Raw genomic sequence first — 20,529 nt, forward strand, 5'->3', positions numbered from 1 at the left:
AAAGTGGACCGGCAGTAATTGCAGCAGACGGGCGGAAGCAGCGGTCGAATCGCCTGTAGGCTCGCGTCCCCTTCTGAAGCGACAGGGGAGCCCTCTCCCACGGCGTGAAGACGACGCGCCCGTGGCCTGTTCCTCGAACGACTCGCGCACGCGCAACGGCCGCCCCGCGAATCGCCCGTCCCGTTGCATAAACTCCTCGGCAGGGCAAGCGACACCTTTGGCAGGCGAAGCGGGCGTCGTTTCACCTCCGCCATGATGACCGCGTCAAAAAAGGTGCGCCACACCATTTAAATTCATATCCTTTTCCTCTTCCCCTTTCTCTCTCTTGCTACAGGGACCGGGAAAGGGGATATTTCGAAAGGGATCCTTCTCCGCGAAGGAAGCAGGCCCCGAGCCCTCCTACTGATCAGGGGTTCGAAGGTTGGCCCCTCGGAAGGGTTCGACAGCTACCCCAGAGCACTCGGGCTTCAAGCTCATTACTGATCAGGGGTTCGAAGGCTGGCCCCTCGGAAGGGTTCGACAGCCGCCTTAGAGCACTCGGGCTCCGCGCCCACTACTGATCAGGGGTTCAAAGGCTGGCCCCTCGGAAGGGTTCGACAGCCGCCCAGAGCACGCAGAGTGAGGGATGACTCTGGGTACGTCTGTTACATGGCCGAGGCTCGGGCTACGCTCTCGAGGTACCCTAGGACATTTCCGAGACCAGCAGGAGCGATTTTGTAACGAAATCCCACCAGAGGGAGGCATCGAGCCCTCGGACCCTATCGAACGGGTCCGAGTCCGGCAAATCACCTGCAGGTACTTTTGGAGCGCGCTTCTGGGCCACTAGCCGACCCTTATCGAACGGGGCACGGGCGTCCACTCGGATCACCCGTTAGCAACTCACTCGAGACACCATGTTTGGCGCCCTCCGAGGGCAACATGGCGCTTTCCCCCCTTTCCTCCTTGCGGAAAGGCGACGAAGGGGCGTATAATAAAAGTCGAGACAATCCTTGATCGTCCTCTCGCTCCGTGCAGAGGCTCGGGGGCTGCTCTCGCAACCCGGATACGCCCAAACCGTTGACAGCGTCAACAAACCAGCCTAAAAACTCGGAACCTGACCATGCACCCAGGCTACAATCAGGTCGCATGAGGGAACAACCAGGCCGGCCAGGGCATCACGAAAGGCATTAAGACCTCAGAGGAGTCAAACCACTCCTCTGAGGCCTCGGGGGCTACACCCGGCGGGTGCGCTCACGCGCACCCACTGGAACAAAGTATAACCGAGAAAGGCCGGTCCCCTCGCAAAAAGTGCGGCAAAGCCTCCAAGCGAGTACCAACACTCCCTTCGAGGCTCGGGGGCTACTGTCGGGTACCGTAATTAGGGGTACCCCCAACACTCCTAAACACGGCTGGTAACCACCATCGGCACAAGCTGCAGAGACTGATGGGCATGATTCAGGTCAAGGCTTCGTCTACCCAAGGGACGCGATCTCGCCTCGCCCGAGCCTAGCCTCGGGCGGGAACTGTAGTCTCGGACGAAGTTACGTCTCGCCCGAGGGCCTCCTTAGGCAGTGGGCGCACCCTCGGCACGCCCGAGGCCCAACTCGGGCAGGCTTCGTCGAGAAGCAACCTTGGCCAAATCGCCTCTCCAACCGACCGTATCGCAGGCGCATTCAATGCGAGGATCGCCTAACACCTTATCCTGACACACGTGCCTCACTCGGCAAGGTCGAAGTGACCGCAGTCACTTCACCCTTTCGCTGACCGACCTGACAGGAAAACAACGCTGCTCGCCCCGCTCCGACTGCTGTGCCACCCACCAGGGTGAGGCTGACAACAACCAAGTTCAGCCTCGAGCGCAATAGGAAGCTCCGCCTCGCCCGACCTTAGGCCTCGGCCTCGGAAGGAGGTCTCCGCCTCGCCCGACCCCAGGGCTCGGCCTCAACCTCGGCCTCGGGAGGAATCGCGTCCTCGCCCGACCCCGGCCTCGTCCTTAGGAGAAGTCTCCGCCTCGCCCGACCTTGGGCTCAGACCGACCACGCCACGGGGGATACATCATTACCCTACCCCTAGCTAGCTCAGGCTACAGGGGAACAAGACCAGCGTCCCATCTAGCTCGCCCCGGTAACAAGTAATGATGGCTCCCCGCGTGCGTCCATGACGACGGTGGTTCTCAGCCCCCTACGGAAGTAAGGAGACGTCAGCAAGATCCCAGCAGCACCGACAGATGTGCTTCTACAGGGCTCAGGCACTTCTCCAATGGCCATGTTATCGCCTACGCAGGGCTCAAGCACTTCTCCGACAGCCACGTTGGCATGTACACAGGGCTTAGCCGCTCAGGCACTTCCCTGCCAGACACGTTAGCGCCTAGCTACACCCCCCATTGTACATCTGGACCCTCTCCTTGCATCTATAAAAGGGAGGTCCAGGGCCTTCATGCGGAGGGTCGCGCGGGGGAACGAGCTAACGAACAGGCTCACCCTCTCTCTCTCACGAACGCTTGTAACCCCTACTATGAGCACACCCCCTGGTGCGAGATAATACGAGCCGCGTTTCTCCCTTGTGTTCCATCTCGCGCCAACCCATCTGGGCTGGGACACGCAGCGATAAATTTACTCGTCGGTCCAGGGACCCCCCGGGGTCGAAACGCCGACACTTAGTGACCCGTGAGATTAAGAAGAAGCACTCGACCGGTCTAAGTGACCGATTGAGAGAGGGAAATGGTTGGAATAGACCCGGACTTTGTGGCCTCCTCAATGGGGACTAGGTTCTTTGGAACCGAACCTCGGTAAATAAATCGTCGTGTTCATTTGTGTTGATCTCCACTCGATTTGTTTTCCCTCCTTTCTCTAAAAGTTCTCTTGCTCATATTGATTTTAGTTTGCTCCCTAAGTTATCCGCATTAATTGAGCAACTCCTAACAAGGAGAACTATCTTCCGCACTTCGAATTATTTCTAATACTAACCCCGGGCATAGTGCGTGTTCAAAATTTCAGGTTTCGCCTATTCACCCCCTCTAGGTGACTTTCAGGTTTACCGCCGACAAACCGGTGAAAACCGGTAAAAATCGGTCGATTTGATCAATCCAAATCAATTTAAATTAGAACCGTTTTACCTGTGAAAACCCTGCGAAAAACTGCCGGTTTACCACGAAACGAACAGGTTTTTGCTGTTTTTACCGAAAAATAGAAAATTTTGATAGGATGTATTTGTAATTTGCTCAATTCACATTGCACAGTAAATATTAATTGATCCACACGATATGTGTTCACCAAAATAGCATACAACATACATATGCGACCACAAACTCCAGTTCTCATGCAACAAACAACCAACGAACTTCACAATACTCAAATACAAGTTCTTTTATAACTCTCCAACGAGGTAACAACATATAGGTCGACTTATTTCACAATACTCACATGTTCAGCTCAAGTCATAGTGATAGTACTCAAGCATGTTGGAAGGATCGTGATATTGTTCCAATCCGTCATAATGATAGGTCTATATAAAAGATATGAGATACGTTAGCGATAAAACAAGAACGACAAATAAATACTTATCCACAAAGCAAAAACATACCGGTATGTGTGTTTGGTGTTTGTGTATTGCATGCGCACCTCACCAAGCGTTGGACTTTTATTCTGATCAGCAAATCTTAGGAACACATACAGAAGAACTGGAGATAAGGATTCTAGATTATGTCTTGTCCAGACGGATAGTTAGAAGAACTCGAGCTATGGATTCCATTTTGGACAGAAAATGAAATCGAAATTGACCACCAAATGCGTAAACTGGACTTAGGCTACAAATTTCATCTTCACATATAACAATAAACAAGACTAATATGCCTAAATTAATCAGTAAATGTCTAAAGTGGAACTCAACCTTGGCATTAAATTTGGTTTCCCGTCAAGAATTTCTCTACTATACTTAAAGCACCAGTTTCATCGGTCGTCCTGCATCATCTTTTTACAAAAAAGTATCTGTATTTCTTCCAAATCAACTCAGCGTAAAATATTAAAAACCGATGCAGCAGGTGGGGTATGTTAAAAAGCAGTGCGAGAGATGAGGTTTGAACCCACACCCTGATGGAAAAAGGGCGAAAGACACTGAGCGAAGCTGTCTAACAAGTAGAACATCATGCTTAGGTATTTATAATATTAAATATAAATTGTACATATGTATATATGATTTTTTGTAAAATAAAAAAATAATCGTGTCGGGCCAGCACTATGGGTCGAGGCTACGGCCCAAGCACCGCACAACGCTCGTGCCGGGTTGGCCTAGGCACTATTAAATGGGTCGTGCCTCGGGCCGGCTTGCCAAACACGACCCATTTAACCATCTATACCTCCGTACGATAATGATGGTCCTCGCCTGAGTTGCCACCATCTCGTTCGCCATTCTATTTCTTTTCTCTCTCCCCTCATGCCTCCACCCGCGCCACCCCATTCTCGGTAGAGGGCGTAGAAGCAGGCACCTCCTCCCCGTATTCGTCCGACATCAATTTCGATACCGACTCGTGCAGTGGCTATTGCATGTCCACGAGGACGTTTCACATCATGCGCGCACCATCGTTTTCGCCGTCGTCGGACGTCCCGTTCGTCTTCCCGGCCTTTGCCCTGTTCTTCCTCCCCAACCTGCTGTCCCCGCCCACGATCGCAGCCGCGAGCCGACCGACGCTCGTCGACGCGGGTACGGGGCGAGTCGGTCATGCTCCTGGCCTTTCTCCGTGCGTGTTGTCGAGGAGGACATGGTGACGCCTGCCACGCTTAGGTTATCTTAGCGATGAGGAGTCCAGGTCTGAGATATTGGACAACTAAGGCATGTAGCGTGGCAGCAGTCGGCATATGCTACGGAGTTGGTGGTGGTATTGTGTCGCTTCGGCGGGTCCAGGGATGGGAAGACACTCGCATTCTCTCGCCATTCTCGGACTGATGCCTGGTGCAGGTGTCTCTTGGTTTGGAGCTGCTCCGGCTGGGCTTCTTTTTCCGCTTGCGTGCTCTCTCCCTATATATCTAGCGGTATACTACCCATGTCGCCTCCAGATGTCCATGTCTTTGTCGTGTCATTCTCTGACAACGAACATGTATGCTCGCCTCTTTCCTTCTCCTCCTGCCCTACGAAACCTTGGGAGTGGGGGAGGCGAGGGATGATGGTCTCTGATTTGCTGCCTATGATACCCGTGTGTTCAATAAAAAATATTATGCGAAGAGTGGAGACAACCAATAAAAAATATTGAGATCTTTTTGTTGGATAATTTATGTGGGTATTGTTGTGAGCCGTCGCAACACACGAGTAACCGACTAATGGTAGTTTAACGGTCTAAAATAACGGTTTATCGATCCAAAACACGGTTTATCAGCTGTTTTCGTTTTTATGTTTTATTTTCAAATTTTTTAAGTTTGGAACGAATTTTAAAAAACCAGTGGTTTAACCGGTTTTATAAACCATGGTTGCCAGTTGCCTGAGCCTCACAGCGCGCGCCACCACCACCGCGCCATGCCGTTCTCCGCCACCGCCGCCGGCGCCTCCAAACCCTAAACCCGCCGCAGCAATCAATGGCGTCCCTCCTCTCCTCCCCCGACGATTCCAAGTCGCTGTCCGTCACCACCTCATCGCTCTTCCTCTCCTCCATCGCCTCTCTCCCCTCTTCCCATGCCTTCTCCATCTTCACCTCCGCCTCCACGCCTCTTCCCCCTGTCCCGGTCTCTGTGCCTCCCGCCGCACTCATCCCGGGCTCCCGCTTCCTTGTCGATGCCTTCCGCCATGCCGGAAACTTCTCTGTCGCCTACTTCCTCTCGCACTTCCACTCCGACCACTACAGTGGCCTCGGCCCTTCCTGGCGCCGCGGCCTTGTATTCTGCTCCGCGCCAACCGCACGCCTCGTCTCATCCGTGCTCTCTGTCCCGCCTCAACTTGTCGTCTCCCTCGATATCGGTGTCCGTATCACCGTTGATGGGTGGGGCGTCACCGCCGTGGACGCCAATCATTGTCCCGGTGCCGTTCAGTTCCTCTTCGCCTCTCCTGGGCCGAGAGCCGAGAGATATGTGCACACCGGTGACTTTCGTTACACAGAGTCTATGACGCGTGATCCTAACTTGCTGGAGTTCGTCCGTGCTGATGCGGTGTTTCTGGACACCACATACTGCAACCCCAAGTTTACATTCCCTTCGCAAGAGGATTCTGTGGATTACATAGTGAATGCAATCAAACGTGTGAAAGAGGAGAGTTCAGTATCAGGAGAGCGTGTGCTATGTCTGATCGCCACCTATGCTGTCGGCAAGGAGAAGATTTTGCTGGAGGTCGCACAGCGCTGTGGGTGTTCAATCCATGTGGACAGTAGGAAGATGAAGATTTTGACACTGTTGGGGTTCGGTGGGAAGAATAGCGTTTTTACTGAGGACGCAACAGGGACGGATGTGCATGTTCTTGGGTGGAATTTGTTAGGGGAGACTTCGCCCTACTTCCAGCCGAATTTTGTGAAATTGAAGGAGATCATGATGGAGAGAGGGTATGCTAAGGCTGTTGGGTTTGTACCAACTGGGTGGATGTATGAAACCAAGAAGGAAGGTTTTGCTGTTAGGGTGAAAGATTCACTCGAAATCCATCTTGTTCCTTATAGTGAGCACTCAAGTTACAATGAGTTGCGCGACTATGTTAAGTTTTTGCACCCAAAGAGTGTGATCCCTACTGCCGGAGTGGATGCTGGGAAGCTCGATAGTAAGGAGGCAGTTGCTCTGCAGAAGCATTTTGCTGGGTTGGTTGATGAGACAGCAAACAAACAGGAGTTCTTGATGGCATTCCATCGTAGGTCAATAGATGCTACTCGTAGCTGCAAAGATGTGGTTGTTAATTGCTCGAGCCAGCTTGATGGGGAGGATGCTGCTTTGTTACCAGCAATCTCTTCTGCTTCTGAACAACAGGATAAACTGATGGAGAATACTATGCAGGAAACACTTAAAGAACTGTCAGATTTCTTACCCTCGTGGGTGAGCCAGGAACAGATCACAGACCTGCTGATGAGTTCTGAAGGTGATGTTGTTAAAGCAGCATCGATTTTTTTTGAGCGGGAAAGAGATTTCTTTGAAGAAGCAAATGTTTCTTGTAATGGCACACCCAAGACAGAGAAAAACCATTCTTCTAATCATGGGTCGTCTGCTGATGTAAGTAGTCAGCAAGAATCTTCTTTATTTTCACAGAAGCCTGTGGAATACTCTGCAAAACTGGTAAATTTGTCTCCTATGAGAATGAAACCAAATACTCCCAAAAAGGTAAATAAGAGGGGTTCCAGCAATACAAACAAGCCAAAAAAGAAAGGCCGATTAACTTCCTCAACAGAATCTGGTGGGCGGAAGCAGTCCACAATTACAAATTATTTCATTAGAGCTACTGAAGCTGCTTTTAAAAGGTGTAGACCTGAAAGAGTAACTGTGGAGGCACATCAAAATAACGTGGAAAACAGTGATCAGTTAGCTGATACTGAAAAAACACAAGATCAGATTGTAGACCAGCTTCTCCAGATTGTAGATGGTAGCATGTCTAGAGAATATGCAGTTTATTTGCTTGAGAAGGCAAACGGAGATGTGGCTGTAGCAGTTGACATATTTTACAGTTCAAGTGAGGGTAATAATGTAATTGAGGTTGACAAGAATATTATGCTGCAGAATGCACAAGGTGAAACTGCAGATAATTGTAGTGAAACAGACATGGCTAGTGGTTATTCTCAGGCTACTCCAAAAATGTCAAACTTACATGTAGGAACTTCTTTAGCACATGGAGATTCTGCCAACACATCACTGCTAATTGAAAAGTATCTACCTATTGAACATGGTTAGCTGCTTATTCCTGATATTCTTTAGCATCTTATTTAATAGTTAGTCATGCCATATGTATCTGCATTTCTGCAGCTTGCTGGATAGCAGGACAGCCTGCACCATACTTGCATTTGGCTCGCACATTTGACTTGGTTGAAAAGGAAAAAGGAAAGATCAAAACTATCGCAATATTTTGCAACATGTTCAGGAGGTTTCTGAATGTTTACCTCTTTGATTGTTCTATACATGTTGATCGTCCACAGGATATGTTCATTACTGGGGGGAATGCTTAACATCTTACCTTCTGTAATGCAGTTTGCTTGCTTTATCCCCTGATGATGTTCTACCTGCTGTTTATCTATGTACTAATAAAATTTCTCCTGACCATGAAAATATGGTAAGTACTTGACCTCTTTCCCACAGTTACTCTCTGTTTACCCACTTAGTTTGAAGGCTCTCTTTGAATGTGGAAATCTGGTAACAATTTTGGAGATAGGAATCCACCATCACTATAATGTTTCCTAAGAAATTCATGTGGGAATGCTGTATAACTACACCCTCCAGTCACAGACAAGTTACTTTTGGGTCAAGTGTAGACAATTTGAAACTTTTATTGCAAATTATTCCCTCCATTCTAAATTATAGGCTATTCTAGTTTTGTCCTAAGTTTTTTTCTAATTTTGATCAAGTTTTTAGGGAAATATATTAACATCTAAATACCTAATAAATGCATTATCAAGACATATTTCATGGCGGATTAGTGAAACTAGTTTGATATTGTACATGCCAGTGCATTTTTATATGAACTCGGTCAAAGTTAGAGAAATTTGACTTAGGACAAAAATAAAGTTACCTATAATTCAGGGTCTGCATGGGACACCAACTCTACCATGAAGCTGCTCCATTCTGGAGTTGCTGGAGCAGGTGGACCTGTTTTTTTTTTTTTTTTTTTTTTTCTCTCAAACGTGCAGGAGAGCTACACATCATTATATTAAGAGAAGGAAAAGTCCAAAATGGACCAAATTACAATGCCCAAAGGGCAGAAAACAAAAACTAGACCCAAAGATCAGCAGCCAAACACTAATGCTCCATCCTCTTTTCATGCTGAAAGAAAAAAGAAGAGGTAGAAGCAAAACAGCAGGCCAGCCTGTTTGGCATGCAGCATGACTACAGTTGCAGGAATTGGGTGGGTGGGTGGGTGGGGGGTCCTGGGAAAGGTCTTATATCCCCTGGACATTTTTGTTGTGTATTTTGTTTTTGGTAATCATATGTCAGTGTCTGTTTACAACATTTTTTTTTTGCATCGGCAAAATATCTTAAATAAATGTGCGTCATATATACATGCAATGATAATTCGTTTAACAATAAGGAGTGGAAGATTCTGTTAAAAGTAACTGATTACATCTCTGAATTTACTGCTGATAATAAAAATAAAGGGCCTATATGCCATGCTCATTTCAGCATGATACATCACAAGATTAGGCCTCACCAATATGATGCATGCTTCACTTTTGTTGTGGACGGCGATGCCTTGACCACTCTGCTCCAGAACAATTCAGATTATTTTATCACTTCAATTTGAAGAATGCTCACCTGCAGTATGCAGATTCACAAGGAACAAAATCACATGCACATCTTGTACTGTAAATTGCATATAGCTTAAATAAAGTATTCACACTACCTGGTCCCAACGAACTCAGTGGCAGAACCATTACTTATGTCAACAACATTCGATAAAAATAAGGACAAATATGTTTTTTTTGAACTACGCAGGAGAACTGCGTGTCATTTCATTAAGGAAGAAAAAAAGTTACAAAGGACAAATATGTTTTGATGTCCATTATCGAAAGTAATAGGTTCTGGAGTACCCCCTTGAGGAGCTCCATTAAAACATGGAGTTGAGACAACCTGGGAGCAGAGCTGGAAAACCTGGAATGGAGCAGTCCCAAAGAGCCCCTTAGAACAGAGGGAGTACCTTAATAGTATTGAGTTGGGATATTTATAAATGATACAAGTAGATTTGTCTCAAAACTCAAAAGTAGTTCCACAAAAGTATACATTTGCTATATTTTATGCCTCATAAAAATATGTTGCAGTGAAAGGTATTAGTCAAAGTTATGTTTCTGAGACCCCATGATGTCCAAAACATCACATTTATTGGCTGGAGGGAGTACAAGATCACAATTTAATTTTATTATGAACAATCTGCATTTCAGTAAAGGGCAATTTGATTCTATTTTTCCTTTTGACCAGTTTTAATGGAAACACGCATCAAACCACTGTTCAAAGATTGTAAAGTTTGAATCTTGATATGTGTGTGTGTGCTCCTTATAAACCGGGACTGGCGGGAGTAGTTTACAGTATGATGCTCTAAGTCATACATTCTTTCCTTGTTCATCTTTTTCTCTTCTAATATAGTTTTGCTATACCTTGTCATAGGACATGCAAATACATTAACCTCATGTTTGTTATTGAAGCTAGGAACTGAACATTGGTGGGAGTCTAGTTGTAACTACTCTGGAGGAATCATTAGGAACCAGCAGATCTAAAATACATGAAATGTACAAAACTTACGGTGATCTTGGTAAGTACCAACTTGTTATCTCATATTGGTAGAATAGTAGTATAGGAGAAAAAAGGCTTCTAGTGTAATCTTTCGCAAATTTCTTTGCAAAACTGAAGACATATGGATTCATTTGCTAGGCTTATGGCAAGATCCAACATCATTGTGTAGTTTCATTTATTGGTTGTTCCTGATTGAGTTGCCATCTATAGTACTCCATCCGTTCTTTTTTATTTGTCGCTGTTTAGTTCAAAATGAACTAGCGGACGACAAATATTCGAGAACGGAGGTAGTAACAAGTATCAACAATGGATGAATTGTAATTTGTAGGTACTGTTGCCCAAGAATGTCGTCAGAATCAAACACTAATTGCTCCTCCCCGTTCTCTCTCGATTTGTGATGTATATTCCACGCTTCGGAAACTAAGGTATTACTTACAAAGTAAAAATATTGTCAGTGGTCCTTTGTAATGGAATCCATGAATCTTGCTAAGCATTTCATGCAAGTGAAGATTACTTATATATATATATATTTTGAACAAACGATGGAGAGATGTGTGCCATTTCATTTAAGAAGAAACAGATAGCGGAACAAGAACTGTCCACCCCCAATACAAGGCCAGCCAGGACTTATCCTGGACTGTGCCAGAAACACTCAAAACACTAGGAAAACATGCCGACAATTACTAGGGACGTCAAAGAGCTATCCTAAGGAGAGCTGCTGTAGGAGCAGGCCCTGAAGGGCAAAAGCTCCAGCTAAGCAGCAAGCATTCCCCTCTTCAATTACAGCCAACACAACACTTCGAACACAAGGCCTAGCCCTCTCAAAAACACATAGATCACGTGTTTCCAGATTTCCGAGGCAACCAAGATGATTAGAGAATTGAGACACTTCCTCAAATCCTTTCCAACACTTTTAGAACTTTGACACAACCAACTTGAGAAGAGAGAGCAGTCGGGTTAAGGAGCTAAGGTGACAGACCCAGCTTGTTAAGGATCAACGTCCAAACCTTGGGGGGGGGGGCAAAAACACATGATATAAGAATGTGTTGGATGGTTTTGTTGGAATAAGTCTCGTGGTCTGTGGGAAGGACAACAGCAGTCCTTGTTGGTTTTGACTGCAGGTACAGCAGCATCTCAGTCTTTTGACTGCAAGACAGCGTGGGACAGCAGCAGCAGCATGCCAGTCTTTTGACTGCAAGGACAACGTGCTGCAGGCATCTTCTTTTCACCTTTTCAGCTTTTGGAGGATAGCAGCTTGCTGCAGTCTTTCTTTTTTACTAGAGTACAACAGCACCTCCGTGTAGTGCAGTCTGTAGGACAGCGTGTCCACTATGTAATGTGTAGTGCAGTTAGTAGTAGGACATCATATTCCATATGACTGGCAGCCCCCTCCACCCCGGGCTATAAGTATGTATCCCAACCCTTAGGGCATTGACATTGTGTAGTATTTGAGAAAATAAACAGAAAATTGACCCAACTCGTAGTGTCATCACCTCGACGAGAGTAAGAGTCCTGTTGCTTACAGGTTTCATCAGCTTGATCACAAAGAGGCCAAGCAACTGGATGAGACAACCCTCTTTTCGCCAATCTGTCCAAACCCTGTTTTTAAGCGCTTGCTGTATAAAGAATTTGCATCTCAAGGGTGCCCAGGTCTTCCATATCCTTCTCTAGGGAGCAAAGGTGATAGACCTGGTAAAGAAAGCCAGATATGTAGATTTGCTGGAGTAGCTGCTCTGATTAGAGAGTCACCATATATGTTGATCAGCTGTGTCAGGATGAATCTCCATCTCTTCAATCAGATCCAGAGGTGCAGGTATTCTACCACCACCTGAACAGACATGTCTCTTGGATATCTGAAACCCATTTGCGGTTAGTGAGCCCTTGAGCAACGATCCTTTGTTTAAAGGCCCTTTTGGAAATCAATTGGATCAGATTAGGACAACATTTAGCATCAGTCTTTTCTTGCAGCCAATGATCAGACCGGAATTTTATCGACTCCCCATTGTCCAGTATTGACACAACAGCCACCTCAAAGAGGGCCTTTGCATTTCGGTGAGCATGGACAGGCCGGCAGGCCCATGGTCTTGAAACATCAGTTTTTTCGCAGCCACAACCATTGGATGCACAAGGCTTAGCTTAAGACCTCAATATTGAGGATGCCTAGACCACCATACTTGAAAGGTCGCTGCACGGATTCCTACAATACAAGACAGTTACCTCCCTTTGCGTTCGAGGGATGCCAAGCTGAGACAATGCTGCTTCAACCTTTGTCTAAGCCATTCCTCACCAACCGAGAGATCCCTAAAATCTCTAGCAATCTCAAGACAATGCAGAATATTCTTGGCCATGGCAAGTTGTAGCCTCATGTTGCCCACCTTGCGTGGACTCCACCCCTGCAGCCCTTTACTCAGCCTCTGGAGCTTAAGGAAATCACATTCGACCGGACAGCTGGTGGAAACTGGAGCATTCCAATTCAGACTGACTGCATCCAAAACTCCCGGCAGTTTGGGCCAAAAGCTTTCAAAGTGAAAAGGTCTTTTCTTCTGAATTTGAACTTTGAGACCAAGTGTAAGGGGCAGTGGTCTGAAACCCCTGCTGACAGACTTCGTAAGAGGGATTCAGGAAAAAGTTCTTTCCAGTCAGAGCAGCAAAAAATCTGTCAAGTCTCACAAGGTAGGAGAAGCTCTTTCATTGGACCATGTGTACTTTCGACTATGCAATTGGATTTCTTTAAGGCTTGTGACATCAAGAGAACTTCGTATCAATGCTCTATTCAGATTGGGGTTGTTCTTGTCCGCAGCTTGGTAGATCATATTAAAGTCTCGAGGCAGTAACCAAGGACCTATACAGAGTGCCCTGATATCCTTAAATTCCTGCAGAAATTGGATTTTAAGCTCATCTTCCTGAGGGCCATACACACTAGTAAACCACCAATTCATGCCATTAAGCCCAACAAACTGAACTGAGACCGACTAGATATCAACACGAGAAGATATGGCCTGACACACAGCACCTCTCCAAGCTATTAGAATTCCACCACGGGTGCCATCTGCAGAAAGGGTCAAAAACTTATCAAATTCAGATCCACAAACATATAGGAGCAGGTGGGAGGAGAAATCTGTCACCTTGGTTTCTTGAAGTCAAATGATATCAGCTTTGGAGGACAGAATGGTCTCTCTACACAATCTCACCTGACCTATTATTCAGACCCTGGACGTTCCAAACTAAAATTGATGATAAATAAATCTGTTGAGGACAGAGGTACAGCAATGAAAGGAGCACGAAATGAAGAAACCACCAGAAGTCCTGGTCCTCTGAAATTGTCACCATAGTCGACCTGCAGCAAAAAAAATGGCTGCAAGTGAAGCGAGGCGTGAATCAACATAATGGCTCTCAAAGAGCCTGATATAGTCATCATGTGCTTTCTGACCACTAATTTCAGTATTGGCGGCGAAACCCAAACATATGATAACTCACTTTTGAGCCTCGGAGACAACAAGTCATGTGGAGTACGGCTTGGCGCCAGCCACCCTTCTACTACAGCGAGGCGCCGTTGTTGGCGCCTTGTGAAGTCTTCTTTTGTCAATTGGCTTGGAAAGTAGTTGCTTCACTGTCATAGTGGTTTTCTCAAGTTCACTGCATGGAGTGGTCAGTTCTTCGTTGCAGGAAGCATTCTTCATGCCCTGGCATCGTCGGGAATAGACTAGCAATAGCTTAGCCATGGCAGAAACATTGCAGGTCTCAGTTCTTGGCCCACCATAAGTGAAAGAGGCATCATCATTCATCAATACCCAGAGCAAACAAGAGGCGCTTCAGTGAACCCAAGTTTTATTACTCCGGAAGAGGGGCAGAGTGTCAAGGAGATGGAGTTGCCAACATGAACCTTGTCCACCGACGACACATCAATAACTGAGAATGGCCACTGAAGAATTGGTTGGCATATCAGAATCCAAGGGGACAGGAGCCATTAACTCACCAGCCGTCGGTAGAACAGGTTCCAAGGGGGTGGTTACCATAAATTCATTCAATAGAGCAACACTCGAGGGGGCGAGTGAGGGAGCATGTGCCATAACCATTGTTTTCAGATCGCCTGATCGTCTGATCGATGCCACTGGGCGATCAGACGATTAGTCGCGATTAGGCGACGATCAGGGCGATTAGTCGCCCCTGATCGACCCTAATCGTCCCCTGGTCGTCCTATGTATTTCCAGGACATATATAGCACTATATAGAGATATATACTTATTTAGTATAGAGACTTGCTCAGGACAAGCACAAGTATAGACAAGGCAGCAGTATAAATAGTCTAAAACAGCAGTATGAATACTTAAATAGTCCAAAACAGCAGTATGAATACTTGAATAGTCCAAAACAGCAGTACATCTCCAGCAACAATTCTATATGAAACTACAATTCTACAACTTACTAGACCATGACCAAGAAGGCAACACCTATATGAGATCATCATATAACTGAAGTCTGAAGTCTTAACTAAAGTCTTAAACTCTGAACCTGAGTAATTAACGTGACTGATCGCTAACCAGACGACTAATCGCTACATATCGCCGACTAGTCGGACGATATGGACGATCAGATCACCTGATCGAATCGACCCCCTTATCGAGCACTGAGTACCGATCAGCCCGACTAATCGCGATTAGTCGTACGATCTGAAAACAATGGCCATAACTCTAGCAGGTGGATCGACACACGAGGGGTGGGCGGCTGGGCATGCGCAGCACGCGTTGTGACCGAAGATGCTGGGGGGAATCGAGACCACCAACGTAGGAACCGAAAAGGATGGGAGAGTAGGCACGTCGGTTACCCCACCATCTGCTGAAACCTCACGGGCTCGTGGGCCCAGGCACACATGCATCAGGCCGCGAGCAGAGTTTGATGGAGGGGTAAGGTGACGCCGCTGTCACTTGCCGTGGTCTCGCAGTCTTCATCGAAATTGGCTGGTGGTGGTGGAGGAGCAGGAAGTCCCGCGGGTGATGCTCCTTCCTTCGATGAGTGGTGGAAACAGGTGGAGTGTCATGTGCCCAAAAGCTCAAGAAAGGGGCTTAACAGTGTCATCATCTTAGGGGCGTGGTGTATTTGGCTTCGTCGTAATAAAGTGGTCTTCGATGGGGATTCCCCTTCGCTGAGAAGGATTCAGAGAAGCTTCCTTGATGAATCAGTTTGTTGGGTTATGGCTGGTGCTAAGGGCCTTGGATCCTTGGATCTCGCTAGGTCTTTGAATGTGGCTGGGTCCTTAGACATCTAGACCCTTAGTCTTGTTCTGTTTTTTTGTGTTGTTTTTCTTTTCCTTTTTGTTCTTTTGGCAGGATCTCTGCCTTGTAAAACCCTTTGGGTTTGTCTCCTTTCCCTTTTAATATAAAGATGCGCAGTTCTCCTGCACGTTCGATAAAAAAAGGAGGCCAAAAACACAGAAAACTAAAAAATCCATCAAAACACACCTAAGGAACAACCGCTAGTCTTCAGGAAGGAGGGCAGCAAGGTATGAAAGACCTTTAGCCCCAGCCACTTCCCAAAGCTGTTTCTCCTCCCTTGCTAACCTAAGGGACAAAGCCAAACTAGGAGTACAACCATCCAAAACACAACTGTTTCGGAGTTTCCAAATTGTCCAAGCCCCCAAGGCAACAAGGGAGTTGATGCCTTTTCCAGGTAAACGAGTGACCGCTCGGAGATTTGCTCCCACCAAATCATGAAGGATGAAAGCCCAAATCCAAAGGGTTTCAGGAGGTTAAACCAGAACACTCTTGTGAAAACACAAGAGACAAGGATATGGTCAAGAGTTTTAGCTTCCTGATCACATAAGAGACAACTAGCTGGGTGATCCAAACCTCTCTTAGCAAGCCTGTCAGCAGTCCAGGATCTCTTGTTTGCAGTCAGCTAAAGGGAAAACCAACACTTAGGAGGTGCCCAGGTTTTCCAAACCAGATGGTAATGACCAAAAAAATGTTGAACCAGCAAAAAGACCTTCATAAGCCGACTTAGCCGAATATTTGCCATCTGCAGCAATACTGAATACATGTTTATTCTCCACTTCAGGCTGCAGCACTATTTCTGATAGGAGCTCCCAAAGGTTCAGGTAGTCCACTAAGGCCCCGACAGACAAAGCACCTTTTATATATCAAATATCCACTTTCTGTTGGTTAGGGCCTCGAGGACAGTTCTCTTATTAGCAGTCCTTTTAGGAATGATGGCGAATAACCTAGGAGCCACAAAATCCTTTTTTAATCATTTTTCTTGTGCTAGATGTTATGCGTAGGGGAAGTAGAGAGATAATAGAGAGAACTGCGGCGTGGATTATACTTAACTGGATGTGGCCCTGGACTTTGTTGGCACGACGAAGCTGTGGCAGCATGATGTCGCCCCAGCAAAGCAGTCCATGGTGGGATACAGAATGAATCAATCTAATGCCTGCCTAACACTCAGCTGGGTCTCTGCTTATATGCATGAGCCAAGCCACCAAAGTCTAAACCAACTGAATTTGTTTGCTAACAAATCAAATGCTTGATAGCTAGGGCCTCTTTTCCTGCTTCGGCTTCTCATGTTTCTTGCCGGTCGTAGTGGAATCCCTACATGACAGTTAGTAATAACAACATATATCTGTAAGGTACTCTGTTTTTTTGGTTGATGAGGTAAACTCAACCCTTTGCTTTGATGATAATAATAAGAGTCATATTTTGCAGGATTTTTTTTATTTAGGGATTATCTCCGATTCCTCTTTACACCACTTTTTTTCATTTCAGTGCAATATCAGGTAGTGGAAGTGCTGGGAGGAGAAAAAATCTTGTCTTGCATCTGATTCGGTCTTGTAGAGAAACAGAAATGAAATTTCTTGTCAGAACACTGGTGAGCGATCTATTCCTTTCTGTTGTGTACTTGGTGATTTCTATTTGAGGCGACATTGCATGTAATCATTGCTGATTATACTTTGGTTCCATCGTTTTTGGTCTTAATTGCTTATATCCCTCTCAATTTGAAGTTTCAAGTACTGGTAAATGAAATTCTTATGTATGTTGCCCTTACCGTGTTGGAGATCAACTTTATGGTGCATCTCACTTTTATTGTTACTCCTGCGACATGTTTCTATGTCTGTTAAATTAAGCTACAGTTTAGTATATAATTAATAACTTATTCATGTTGCCTTTTACTGTATAACTTCTAATAAGCTCCACCACTTATCTGTTTTGTGTGAGGCTTTGTTTAACTTCAGGTTCGTAACTTGCGTATTGGGGCTATGATGAAGACGATTTTACCTGCGCTTGCACATGCTGTTGTTTTTGATAGAAACTGTGCAGCAGATCCTGCGGTGTCATTGGAAGGCATAAAATCACAACTACAGGTTTGTGTGAACGTGAATTTTCTTTTTTGTCGATTATATGTTGGGAAACCTCGAGTTTCTTCATGACCTTGGTGAACCCATAAGGTGATAGCTTGGACTTAGTAGAGATAGGCCGAGCTTTTCTTAAAAAATCACTCTACCAACCATTTGGGCATCCTTTTGCCTTTATTATGTACCTTTCTACAAGTAGTGCATCCCATAGCCCATAGGCCTAACATGAAGGCTCCATTCTCTTGTTTACTAGAGTGCTGGAGGAAGTTGTCTCTCATTCTTTTCTCGAACAATGCAACAGACCTGTGTGTATGCACAACCCTTCATCACACCCTACTCGCTCCAGTAAAATGAGGTCGTGGAACAATGGAATCAGACCATCGTCGACATTAGCATGGAGCATGATGAAGGCGAACCGGACGTCGACTGAGTTCTAGAGCGAGGCAGTGTCCACGACGGTGTTCATTCTGAATCACACGCCGACGAATAACCTGAAGGGCATAACGCCCTTCGAGGCATGGCATGGAGCTAAGGAAACTTGATGTCTCGTTCTTGAGGACATTTGGGTGCGTAGCCATATCAAGACGACGAAGCCACACCCTTCCAAGCTGGAGGACAGGAGCGCACCGCTGGTGCTCCTAGGGTATGATGTAGACAACAAGGCATACCAGATGTTCGACTTGCGTGGAGGCAAGGTGGTGAACTTGTGTGGCGTCGTTTTCAAAGATAAGCCAACCTAGTACTAGCGAAGTCCAGACACAAGAGAAGTCGGCGGAGCACACGACACCTTCGTCGTTGAGCACCTCGTCATCCATGGCAGTGGCGATGCAGAACAAGGGGAGCTAGCTGAGGACACGACAAGTCCAGAGGTGGTTGTGGCTCCTCGTGGGCTTGCGAGCCCACCCACTGAGCGAGCGGACCCCTACAATGGCGGCACAAACACCACCATCATCACCTACCACTTTGGTAGAACAATGACTCTTTCGCAAACCCTGGTCCAGTTCGCGACTTCACCAAGCAACGTGCACGACACATCGACGCTCATCACCAAGGCGAGGAGGTGCGCTTCTGAACCATGGAGAACCTCATCGGCAATGTCGCGATACTAGGCGCATCAAGTAGAGTGCTTGATGACGAGGAGCCCCATGAGCGCCAAGAAGCTGGCGACGTTCACCACTATTGAGCGTTATGAGTATCAGGACTTGCGACATGCTATGCTCGAGGAGACGAAGGCGCGGGCATGAGAGCTTGCTGATCCGCTGCTTGGGTGTTGGTTCGTTGGGCACAAATGGGTCTTCAAGGTGAACCGGGACGAGCGTGGCACCATTTCCATGCATAAGTCGCAACTTGTCGGAAGAGGCTTTATCCATCTGGAGGGGATCGGCTTCGAGGAAGTCTTCGCGCCGATGGCGCTGATGGAATCTATTCGTCTTCTGATGGCACTCTTGGAGATGGTCTTTGTCAAGCAAGCTCCCTGTTTAGTCTCCAAGGGACAGGAACATGGAGTGGACTCCTCGTTCTATGGGCTTTGGCAGGTCCCGTGGGCCTAGAACGTGAAGCTGGAGCAACACTCGTCTAGCTCAGCTTCGCCAAGTGCGCCACCGAGCACGCGCTCTACATAAGGAGCAACCCATCATACGTTTTTTCTCTCGAAAAACGCAGGAGAACTGCACCTTTTTATATATTAAGAAGAAAGGTAACAAGGTCTTAAAGAAGACCAAAAAAATACAAGGCACTCTTTACGGAGGCCAGAAACATGCATACAAACAAGGATCCATAAAAACAGAAACCATCACTACAAACTCCATAGACAGCAGCCTTCAAGATTCAGGCGAAGGAGCTGCCAGATAGGATATCCCCTTGGCCTCTGCAATTTCCCACATTCTCCTCCCTTCATCAGCGAGCCTAAGGATTAAAGGCAAGCTGGGCGTCCAGTTATGAAAAAGACATCTGTTACGGTGTTTCCAAATCATCTAGGTCCCCAGGATGACGTTGAAGTCCAGTCCTTTCTTGAGAAGCCCATTCACAGCCTCTGAGGTTTTTTCCCACCACTCAAGAAAGGATGTGGCACCTGGTTGTGGGGCTAAAGAATGCATACCAAACTTCCTCAACAGCATGTACCAGAAGAGTCTTGCAAAATGCAAATACACGACACAAGCAAATGATTTATTGTTTCAGCTTCCTGGTCACATAAAGGGCTTTTGCTTGGGTGATTCAGACCTCTCTTAGCCAATCTGTCAGCCATCCAACACCTGTTTTGGGCAACCAGCCAAATGAAAAATTGACACTTTGATGGGGCCCAAGATTTCCACAGCCTTCTATATAATGTTCAAAAGAGCTTGATCCCAAGAAAAGACTCTTATAAGCAGCCTTTGCAGAGTATCTTCCATCCGAAGCAATGCTGAAAATATGCTTATCCTCCCTATTGGGCTGCAGTTCAAAATCTGAGAGAGCTTCCCAAAGATGAAGATAGTCAATTAGAGCTCCAACTGTGAGAGCCCCTTTAATGTCTAAAATCCATCTCCTATTTGATAAGGCGTCTTGGAAAGTTCTCTTGTTAATAAATCTCTTTAGAATTAATTCAAACAGCCGAGGTGCCAAATCAGAAACTCTTTTCCCATGAAGCCACTTATCTGTCCAAAACATGGTGTTTGCTCCATCCCCAACCTCAGAGATCAGTGCCCTGGAAAAGAAAGCCCGAGCCTTACTAGGTACATGAATAGTAAGCCAGTCCAAGGACGTCCAGGGTCAGTTTTTTGCAACCAAAGCCATCTCATTTTGAGAGCCCAGCAGAGCTCCTGGAGATTAGAAATACCCAAT

The 20,529-nt window shown here is 46.5% G+C and overlaps 1 protein-coding gene across 5 annotated transcripts in view; it reads left to right on the forward strand.

Annotated features, from left to right (window-relative positions):
- Nucleotides 1-5,426: 5,426 nt before the first annotated feature.
- Nucleotides 5,427-20,529, forward strand: part of LOC103651343 (DNA ligase 6) — a 47,152-nt gene continuing 32,049 nt past the window's right edge. For all 5 annotated transcript variants that reach the window (XR_002268201.3, XR_004857376.1, XR_002268202.3 and 2 more), the window contains exons 1-7: nt 5,427-7,815; nt 7,893-8,010; nt 8,115-8,196; nt 10,281-10,383; nt 10,693-10,789; nt 17,123-17,225; nt 17,590-17,718. Coding sequence is in view for 1 of the 5 variants with exons in the window: in XM_008676957.3 (XP_008675179.1) it covers nt 5,544-7,815; nt 7,893-8,010; nt 8,115-8,196; nt 10,281-10,383; nt 10,693-10,789; nt 17,123-17,225; nt 17,590-17,718 (2,904 nt within the window). In the remaining 4 variants the exon portion in view is untranslated. The remainder of the gene's footprint in view (nt 7,816-7,892; nt 8,011-8,114; nt 8,197-10,280; nt 10,384-10,692; nt 10,790-17,122; nt 17,226-17,589; nt 17,719-20,529) is intronic.

This window comes from Zea mays, chromosome 3 (genome assembly GCF_902167145.1).
Source record: "Zea mays cultivar B73 chromosome 3, Zm-B73-REFERENCE-NAM-5.0, whole genome shotgun sequence".
Classification (NCBI taxonomy): domain Eukaryota; kingdom Viridiplantae; phylum Streptophyta; class Magnoliopsida; order Poales; family Poaceae; genus Zea; species Zea mays.